This window comes from Temnothorax curvispinosus, unplaced genomic scaffold, assembly GCF_003070985.1.
Source record: "Temnothorax curvispinosus isolate PA1 unplaced genomic scaffold, ASM307098v1 QBEX01005044.1, whole genome shotgun sequence".
Lineage (NCBI taxonomy): Eukaryota > Metazoa > Arthropoda > Insecta > Hymenoptera > Formicidae > Temnothorax > Temnothorax curvispinosus.
Window position 1 is genome coordinate 120,569 of NW_020214824.1, and position 10,578 is coordinate 131,146.

At 26.0% G+C, this 10,578-nt stretch overlaps 2 protein-coding genes across 2 annotated transcripts in view; one reads left to right on the forward strand and one right to left on the reverse strand.

The window, feature by feature from the left end:
- LOC112454407 (transmembrane GTPase Marf-like) overlaps positions 1–7,186 on the forward strand; it is an 8,100-nt gene extending 914 nt beyond the window's left edge. The window contains 10 exon segments of the mRNA XM_025015785.1: positions 455–848; positions 1,175–1,282; positions 2,233–2,253; positions 3,638–3,791; positions 3,881–4,019; positions 4,155–4,468; positions 4,550–4,845; positions 5,335–5,502; positions 6,114–6,310; positions 6,631–7,186. Coding sequence (XP_024871553.1) covers positions 455–848; positions 1,175–1,282; positions 2,233–2,253; positions 3,638–3,791; positions 3,881–4,019; positions 4,155–4,468; positions 4,550–4,845; positions 5,335–5,502; positions 6,114–6,310; positions 6,631–6,835 — 1,996 coding nt within the window. The 3' untranslated portion in view covers positions 6,836–7,186.
- Positions 7,187–8,050: 864 nt separating this feature from the next.
- Positions 8,051–10,572, reverse strand: LOC112454406. Its single transcript, XM_025015784.1, has 7 exons — positions 10,483–10,572; positions 10,147–10,290; positions 9,990–10,064; positions 9,869–9,913; positions 9,550–9,776; positions 8,933–9,092; positions 8,051–8,804 (listed from the first exon to the last, which is right to left on the reverse strand). Exons 3-7 carry the CDS (start codon positions 10,006–10,008, stop codon positions 8,650–8,652), a joined length of 606 nt encoding a protein of 201 aa, XP_024871552.1. The 5' UTR covers positions 10,009–10,064; positions 10,147–10,290; positions 10,483–10,572; the 3' UTR covers positions 8,051–8,649.
- Between the last annotated feature and the right edge of the window lie 6 nt (positions 10,573–10,578).

The following is a 10,578-nucleotide window of genomic DNA, read 5'->3' on the forward strand; positions in this document are numbered from 1 at the left end:
ACACACACACACACACACACACACACACACACACACACACACACACAAGTTCCAACTTATCAAACTGCGCGCCTCGCAAAAATTAATTGATTTCTTTTGGTGTAACTTTAGACACAAAATAGAATTTATACATACTTATAATATTTACAAAAAAAATAAATTATAATATTGCCATAACTTATGCATCAGTCTTAAAATAGTTTATTCTATTTTCTATTTTGTATTTATATATTTTGGTATATTTTATACATTACTAACATATAATTTCTTTGTTTTTTAATATTAAAATTGAAAATTATACAAAATATATTTTTTATTTATTTGTTACATAAAATTTTTGCAATTTTAGTTTGTTTTTCTTTAAGAAATAGTGCTAATTAGTAGATGAGAATTATAGAACACTATACAAATAGAGAATATAATTTATATTACATGTATTTGTATTTATTTGCAGAACAAGTAATGGAAAAAGTACTGTAATTAATGCCATGCTTCATGATAAAATTTTGCCAAGCGGTATAGGGCATACTACAAACTGTTTCTTACAAGTTGAAGGTTCAGATAATGGAGAATCATATCTTATTACGGAAGGATCCACTGAAAAACAACCAGTTCAATCTGTTGGGCAGTTAGGTCATGCTCTTTGTAAAGAAAAGTTATGTGAAAGCCATTTAGTAAGAATATTTTGGCCAAAAGAGAAATGCTTATTGCTACGAGACGATGTAGTATTTGTTGATAGTCCAGGAGTAGATGTAACCCCAAATCTTGATGAATGGATTGATAAACATTGTTTGGATGCAGATGTTTTTGTCTTAGTAGCAAATGCTGAATCCACCATAATGGTTACTGTAAGTATAATATATCTATTTATATCCAAGTTTATAGCAAATATTTGAAATATAATTTATTACATAATCTATCAAATACATAGTCTACATATCGGAAAGAAAAATTATTATTTTGGAGAAAAACTTCTATTTATTCGACAATATTTAACGTGCTATCTTTGTAGAACTTTATCTTATTTTTAAAAAAATTGAAAATCCTCCAAATTAATGAACTTTTTTTATATCCTCAAACTCTCGTTTATATAATCCAATATTTTCTTCTAATAATACATATATTTTAAACTACTACTGAGAAGCCTCAGTTAATTGATTCTATTTTTTTCTAGGAAAAAAATTTCTTTCATAAAGTTTCAACAAAATTATCAAAACCGAATATATTTATTTTAAATAATCGATGGGATGCCTCTGCCTCTGAACCAGAGTATTTTGATCAGGTATGTATTTATATACTGGTACTAATTATAAAAAATTAAACATCTTGTGAACAATTACAACATACTTTGTACAGAATTTACTGATACTTGTAAGAAAATAAATATAATTAATAACTCTAATCGAAATAATAAACATTTTCTAATAACTCTAATCTTTTAAACATTAAATAATAAAGTTTATCTTAATATCATATTGAACTTTCTATATTAAAATTACTTTTGATTTATTCATAAAATGTTTGATAAATGACATATTTTATATTGTTTTAAATTGCTCCAATTAAATTATTTGACCTTATTAAAAGTTGTAAGTTTTTATTTTTATTTAATCTTATACGGGAATATTAAAAAAAAATGTTATAAGAATATTTAAAAATTATTACATATTTTATTTTAATAAATCTTTATTTTTTAATAATTGTTTTTAAACAGTAATGTTTTTATTATTTTTCTATCAATAATAATTTTTTGCTAAGTCAAATTTTACTTTAACTCTAATGGAATATATAAAATATGTATAAAATACATATATAATATATATATAAGATATACTAAAAATGTACTAAACATAACATATATGTTGGTAAAATTAGATTGTTATATTTTAAAATATTATATATTAAAATACTAAAACAGATATTGAAATGACTGTGTATAAAAGCACTATAACACAAACAAACCTAAAAAATTTTTAAGAAATAAAATAATAAATAATAAGTGGTAAAAATGTAAATAATACACCTTGAATGAGTCAATAACTGTTTATACTTAAATGAAATATTAATGCAATATTAAATTTTTTAATTAACAATGTAATATTAAATATTTTATGTTTATACATATATTTTTTCCATTCTGTGAGTAAAAATTAAGTTTCTACAATTAAAAAAATTGAGTCTCTATAATAATATCATAATCTAATGAATTTAGTAATATTCTTTATTCTTTAGCTGGCCAAAGAACAAAAGGAGGTAAGTTTATTTATATCATGGGAGTTGCTATTTATCCACAAATGACATTTATTAAATCTACTTTAAACGATTTATAATTTATGTCAGAGAGAGATTTCAGGATAAAATATTATTTGTGATATTTTTATATATATGTATAAAATATTATTTGTGATATTATTTTTATGTATGTATTTTAATATACAAGGTGATTCAGCTGAGTTTTACAATTTGTTGGCTCTAATTTTTATTCCTTTGACATAAAGGCAATTACTTCTGAGATATAGACTTATCTTAAGGATATATTTTATCTGATAAAGTTTCAAGGTTATCTGAAGGTTAGGTCAAACAAAAACTTGTTTTATTAGAGTTGATAAAGAGTCATAGAAGTCATGATTGTAATAATCGGAGGTCATCTCAAGTTCAAAAAGTCAATTGATTTGATTCAATGAAAAATGGTGGAGAGAAAACTTTCTCTTAACCTTTTTCTTGACAAAACAGCTAATGTCATATGAAGGTTGAAAGCTGAACCATCTTTGAGCAATTTTTATGAATTCTTGACTTCAAATGATCTTGAAACTTTATCAGATAAAATCTATTGTCATAATAAGTTCATATCTCAGATATAACTGTCCTCATGTGAAAGTAGACAAAGAAACAAAAGTCAGAGCCAAAACAAATCATAAAATTTAGCTAAGAAAGATCATTCTATATTGTACAAATATATATATATATATATATATATATATATATATATATATATATACATACATACATTTTATGATATAAATAAGTTATTTCATTATATATATATCAATCATTTTTGGTTGATGTGGAAAGCAAAAGCGGATTGAAAGAGAACTCTCAGAACTGTAGAAACTTAATATATCGCACCTCGAGAAGAATACTGTCACAAATAACAAAATTTTGATTTTGAGTTAAAGCCAAAAGTATGCCTAAAATGTTATCTACACGTGTTAAAATAATATTATAAGTTTATATGCAAAGTTCGCTGCGCAGTTGTGACAGTATTCTTCTCGGAGCGCGATATGTTATAATGAGAAAAAGGAAAATAGATGCTTTGTTATATACATATAATATGTCAGATATTTACTTTTAATTGCAATATCTATTTCTATTACACTAAAAACAAATGCTATGCACCTGCAGCATGAATTTATTAGCAAGAAGCTAATATATCATAATAATATTTATAATAAAATAAGAATTTTGAAAATTATAAAGATAATATGTTACTTATCAAAGAAAGAATTATTTTATTTGATTTATGTGTTGCTATTTATGTTAATAATATGTCGGCAAAATTCAATATGCTTACATCACGATTGAATTGTGAATTGTAATACAAATTTTATTTATTTATATATATTTTTTTTATGTGTAGGTAAGGGCACAACATCAAGAACGTGCTATCGACTTTTTATCCAGGGAGTTAAAAGTCTACAGTCCAAAAGATGCTGAAGAACGTGTCTTTTTTATTTCTGCAAAAGAAACTCTTCAAGCTCGTATGCAAGAACAACGTGGACAACCTGCTCATAGTAATGTGTTTCGAACTTACCATCTATACTTTTATAATTTTGAAAGTCATTTTTAATATAAACTAATTTATATTATTTAATATATACAGATGGTGCGCTGGCAGACGGTTTCCAAAATCGATATTTTGAATTTCAAGATTTTGAAAGGAAATTTGAAGAATGTATCTCAAAGTCTGCAGTAAAAACTAAATTTGAACAACACTCTCAGCGTGGGAAACATATTGCAACGTAAGAAAGTGAAAGAAATTGATACATAATTCTTTTCAAGTCTCATAATTGATGAGGAAGGAGGAGAAGGAAGGAAGAAGTATTCTGTAGTCATTTATATTTATAAAAAATATCTGTTTTTATTATTTGTTGTAGGGAAATACGTCAAGCGTTGGACGAAATTTTAGAACGAACACAAAAAATGCGAAGTGAACAGTTAAATGTCAAAAAAGAGGTCCACGATAAATTGAATTTCACAGAGCAACAGTTGATGCTGTTAACTCAAGAAATGAAGGATAAAATTCATCATATGGTAGAAGATGTAGAGCAAAAGGTTTCTAAAGCTTTAAGCGAGGAAATTCGGCGACTAGCCGTTTTAATAGATGAATTTAGTGTACCGTTTCACCCTGAACCACTCGTTTTAAATGTATATAAACGGGAGCTTCATACACATGTAGAAAATGGCTTAGGTGATTTTCGATTACATATTGTGATTTGATATGAAGACGTAGTAGCTGAAGAGCTCAAAAATGTTTTATATTCTATTGCAGGATCAAATTTACGAGCCAGACTCAGCACGGCTTTAGCATTGAACATGGAAAGCTCGCAACGAGAAATGACCGAAAGGATGTCAAGCTTATTGCCCGAAAACAAAAGACAAATGTCGCTTAACATTTTACCACGACGAGAACCATTCGAGATATTTTATCGACTAAATTGTGACAATTTATGCGCAGACTTTCATGAAGATCTAGAATTTCGTTTTTCTTGGGGTTTTACAGCAATAATTAATAGATTCGCAGGAAGGCAGATTCAGAGATTAGCTATTGCCAATTATCCGCAAGAGGTAAGATGTATCGTGGATTGTTGATGTGTTTTGAATCAATTTTTTCTTTATGAAAATATAAAAACACTCACTTATAAATTATAAGCGATTAACAGTGAAAATTAAGCTTTAGGAAAACAAATAATAAAATTGTCACGAGTATTTTTTAGTTAATTTAAAATAGATTTTAATTTTTTTTGATAGAATTTTAATTTGAAGTTTAATACGAAATATGTCTCAAAAAGATACAGAGAAACAAATTTATATATTATATATTATATTGTACAAAGATGTGCATTGAAAATTTATAACAATCATGATTTTTCTGGACTTTTAGTTTGAGCAACTTTATTAAGGAAAAATTAATTTAAAATTTGACCAAGAATTTGCGGTTAAAGAAAATACACTTTTAGTAAAAGGCACTTTGTATAAAAATATTGCAATTGATAAATGTTTTTATGTCACATTTTAAGTGTGAAAGAAATATGAAAATAATTATTTTTCCTGCAGATTCCGCCATGTATCACATCACCTGCAGATAGCATCGATTCTCTCAAATTTGTTTCAAGTACATCAAACTTTCCAGCAAGATCTGATGACTGGTCATTAGCTACTCGTATAGCAGTTGCATCTGTAACATCGCAGGGTACAATGGGTGGTCTTATTGTTGCTGGTTTTGTATGTACAATTTTATTTACAATCTACTTTTATGCCCCTCATATGCAGAGAGGGAGAGAGAAAGAGAGAGAGAGAAAGAGGGAGGGGAGGGAGAACAGAGGGAAGACAGAGACAGACAAGTAGTGAATGTCTCATTTATACAAACTTGAATACCTACTTTAAATATTTCGTGAGTTTTTGATGATGCTAGAAATATCAAAGAAAAATTTTATTTGTTTCGAAATATTGTAATAAGCAAAATTTTGCTAAGAATCATATCTTTCGAGATTTTAAAGTCATTGACATTTTTTTTAATGAAACATATTTGCATTATTATCGCGTTGTAATAACTGAAGGTAAGATCCAGTAATTTACAATCAGATATTTATTGTAATCTTTATATGACTTATTTAAATATAAAAAATTGAGAAATATATGAGAATAGATGTAAATAATGAAATAACTATTAATAGAGAGATTAGTGAAGAAAATTGATTGCAACAAATGTTCAAAATATGATGTTTATTAACTTCGGTACATTTTAAACGTTTGTGTATTATGTATGTGCAATATGGAGGAGAGGTCAGAGAGAGTTGTGAAAAAAAGATTTCACAAATAAGTGTTTCTTCTAGATGTTGAAAACAGTAGGCTGGAGATTAATCGCTATAACTGGTGCTATATATGGTGCTTTATATCTCTATGAACGTCTAACATGGACTAATAAAGCAAAGGAACGAGAATTTAAACGACAATATGTTTCGCATGCTACCAAAAAGTTACGATTGATTGTGGATCTCACTTCTGCAAATTGCAGTCACCAAGTACAACAGTACGTAATATTTATACATCTATAATCTATAAAGATACGACAATGTACAAATATGTGTAAGAAATAATGTTGCTTTGATTTCAGTTATTTTTTAACTATTTGATACTTTAAAATTAAAATGTATTATTATAATAGAATTTCAATTTTTTGTAAACTGTATATGTATAATTAGTTATTTATGATGTAACTTTTTTCTTTCAAAATGACTTTTCAAACTAACTTTCTCAATTGTCAAAATTTTTTTATATTACAAAACAATATACATATACTTATTTTTTAAATTTCTTTTGTATAATAATATTTGGTATGATTATATATAGGGAGCTCTCTAGCACATTTGCACGGCTCTGTCATTTGGTAGATGAAACAACATCCGAAATGGATACCGAACTTAGAACTATAGCGAATACTTTAGCTGTATTGGAAAAAGCAGCAGCTAAGGCAAAGCATCTTCGAAACGAGGCCAACTTTTTAATAAATGAGCTTGATACATTTGATGCAGCTTATCTGAAACCTTTGAATTAAGTGAACAATCTGTTTTGTACACATTTATGAATTTATTGAAATAGCGTAATAGCATTGATAGTGTAATAGTTTTGAAGGAATACTTATATGTGATGTAGTTGTTTAAATATCCGTAATATTTTGTTTTTAATCTAAAAATAGTAATTAAATAATATCTTATGTGACAATTGAATGATAAACATTTATATGCATAGGTATAGATTTATATCTTATCTTATAATTTAGTGTGGTTATCTAACCCTCTTATTACAGGAAAATCATGATTTTTATATTAGATAAATCAAGAAAAAGAAATAGACAGTCGTATTTAAATTTACGATAACAATATAAGACACAATCTGTTAAAACATACTAAAGGATTGTTTCTACCTGATACAAACTCTAGTCTTACAATTAATGTACAGGAAAATAACTTCTTACAGTAAATCATGTCAAATAACTACTTTTTTGAAATACGTAGTAACTATTCTTTTTTAATAGAAAATTATAATAAATATAATTGTTACACAAGAGAGATGAATTAAAAACAAATTTATATAATTCTTATATTTATCACTTTCGAAAGCATTACAATATTACAAGTCATTAAATATTCTATCAAATTTTGTTTAATGAGGTTCCTATAAATCATACTTATTTTAGATTTATTACAGATGTATCAATCTTATTTAATTAAAAGAATCAAGCAAATATATGTATAAAACTTTATCTTTTTATGAGACTATATTTACTGAAGAATGTATGTAATTGTAAAACTATGAATAAATATGGTTAACTGTTATGCATGAGTAATCATTTTATATTAATATTTGTTTAACAAGTTTAATAAATGAATATATTGTATTTTTATAGTTTTATTTCATATACATTAACATACTTTTCAATATAAAAATAATTAATAGATTGCGGATTTCTATACAAATGTATTTCAAAAGATTTAAAAGATTTTTTGTTATGTTTATATATCATGCAAGATGAGATTAAAAGAGAAATTTGTTTTGTCACAAAAATATTCTAAAAATACGTTTAATTCTACTGCGCATATTTTAAACAATTGTGTGTATTGTAAAAATAATTACATGAGATAATTAAGAATATAATAAGATATATTTTTAACAAGAAATTATATCCATTTTTTACGTAATAATGTTGAAAAAAGTATTTTTTTCTCTACAAATTACATTTCTATTATACAGTTGTAATAAAAAAGCAATTGTAATTGTAAAAAAAATGTTATGGAATTGTTATATAATTATTATGTTGTTATGAAATAGTGATATTGAAAATATGAAGATTTTGGAAGATGTTTTATCGCAACATCTTTTAAATATTTTTATGATTTCTTTGACGTGCGTTATCTGGGAAACGCAACATCTAGGAATAACAGGTCTTTGATTTAATTACAGTAATAAAAATAACTATATATATATATATATATATACATATATAATTTGCGTATATATCGTGGAAATACCAGAAAAGTAAATAATTTCTTACTTTTAATCAATTCAAAATACTTTTAAACAATTATCTGTCCCTATAAATGTTTATTCCGCATTAATTTTTGCATCTCTTTTTTGTGTGGTAGTTGATTTCTTTTATCTACTTTCTTTTTCCTATGTTTCTCTCTTTCTTGTATTTTCTGCATTGTAATTTGCAGTACCATTTCTTATAAATTCAGTATCTTTATATTTTATAGATTCTGCAGTCATAATTACTTTAGCGTCATCAGAAGTCTCAAAAGTTCAAAATTTCACAAAAACAAATCTTTTGAACTTAACTTTACCTTGATAAATATTATATTATACATATATTTAATATTCGTTATCTTCATTACATTCGTTACATTTTGCATTATTTTCTTTAGCTTGATTTTCTCTTTTGTTCCTTTGATTTGCAAAACGTAACCATTCTGCCGTAGTATTGTCGAAATCAGATTCTGTACATGTGTAGTGCGATGTTATCTCTTCTAGAAAAAGAAAATCATATAAAACTAATAGAAGCATTGTAATAAAAAATTTGGTAAATTCAGCAACACACACATACATATAGACACACACATACATATAGACACACACATATACGTCCATAACTTACTTTTCATAATTTTCATGGAATATAAGTTCGATATTTGAAAATTATTACGGAAGCCTTTCCATGAACATTTCATGGCGCACTCATTTGTTATTAATTTTTTTAAACATTTGTATATGTGATCTTTGGCATTATTGCCACCAGTTTTTGATACAAACTGTTTCTGTAAAGAAAAGAAAAAATTAAGAAATATATTTTACATTTACTTCAATGAATTACTGATAGAACAGTATAATATTATAAGAGGATATGATAAAGTTTAGTGAAGATATTTTTATTCAAACAATTATAGGCATGTTTTTCATCCACAAAACTTTTACACATAGTTAAATCTCCTAGGTTTCCTCACCACGGAACTCTTGATTAATAACGTACATCAGAAACAAAGAAATCCAAAGAAAATAAAAAATAATTCCAACGAGCTTAAACTAATTTTTAACTTCTTGTAGTCAAATATAATTATAAAATATACATATATTAAGTAGTGAATATGTCAATTTAATTGTACAATGTTTACTCTGTAGTTAGCAACAACCATGTTATGCAAAACATTTTAATGAAGTGTTTTTATATTAAAATGAAATACAATTGTAAGGATAGTAAAGAAATGTAAAACTTACAAATTGTGTTACTGGCTCATTTGACGTTCTCAGTAAGCATTCAAACTGTTTTATCTCTTCTATTGTTTTAAGTGGCAAAAACGGTGCGATGAGATTGTCATTAATTTCAACAGGGCTTTTTGTACTTTTGTGTTTAATGGCATCTTCTATTTTATATAATCGTTGGTTAATATTTCTCAATGAAATATTTGTAGCTGCCTGCATCCGTAATATTTGGTCCAACTTTTCTACAATACAAATTCAACAATTTGATGTACGAAAAACTGATCGGATATCTTGTGTGTACAAAGTGTTAATAATATGAAAAGAGATAATTTACCTTTTATATTACTATCCTGTACGGTTTCGGTAAGTTGCTCATATCCTAAAAAAATTTTATGAAGTTAATATGCTGTATGTATGTAATAATCTCTGTTGATTTTAACAATGTATATGTATACCTTCTACTATTATAGGCATATTACTTATTTCAGAATGTAGCCTCTCGTTAAATGTAGATGGGACTGGGTTATTTTCTGTAAATGCATTAATGACTAAATTTAATATTCCTATATTTATAATAATTACTCTATTTCATAATATTATAAATCATAATACCGTTTTGCGAAATTTCGTACGCAATATTTCTACTTGCATCGTTGAATGTTGCAATTTGTGGTACGTTGACATATTTATTCTTTATTTGAACGTTTGAAGGACACGATGGTACTGTAGTAACACTACTCACATTAATCTGTTTTCCTGTACAAAAAACAACGATTATAATTCTAATAGTTTAATTTCTTTACAAATATATCATATTTTATCGAAATCAAAAGATAGAAGGATCCTTCTACAGATTTCATTATAAACATTTAAAAAAAAGGCAGCAAAATTTATGCGTAATTATAACATAAAATAAATGTAATACAATGTATGTTTGTGATACATTACTTTTAATATGTTTTCTACATTGGCAATTATGCTGTTCTTCCTCGCTATCACTGTATACAATATGTTGTCTTTTTCTTTGGCCTAATTGTCCTTCAT

Bases quoted from the DNA above. Each gene is read 5' to 3' on its own strand.
- LOC112454406 (XM_025015784.1), bottom strand. The intron at 9,777-9,868 runs GTAAATTATCTC...TTTGTATTGTAG, and splicing joins ACAGGATAGTAATATAAAAG to AAAAGTTGGACCAAATATTA. The intron at 8,805-8,932 runs GTAAGTTATGGA...TTCTTTTTCTAG, and splicing joins TTCCATGAAAATTATGAAAA to AAGAGATAACATCGCACTAC.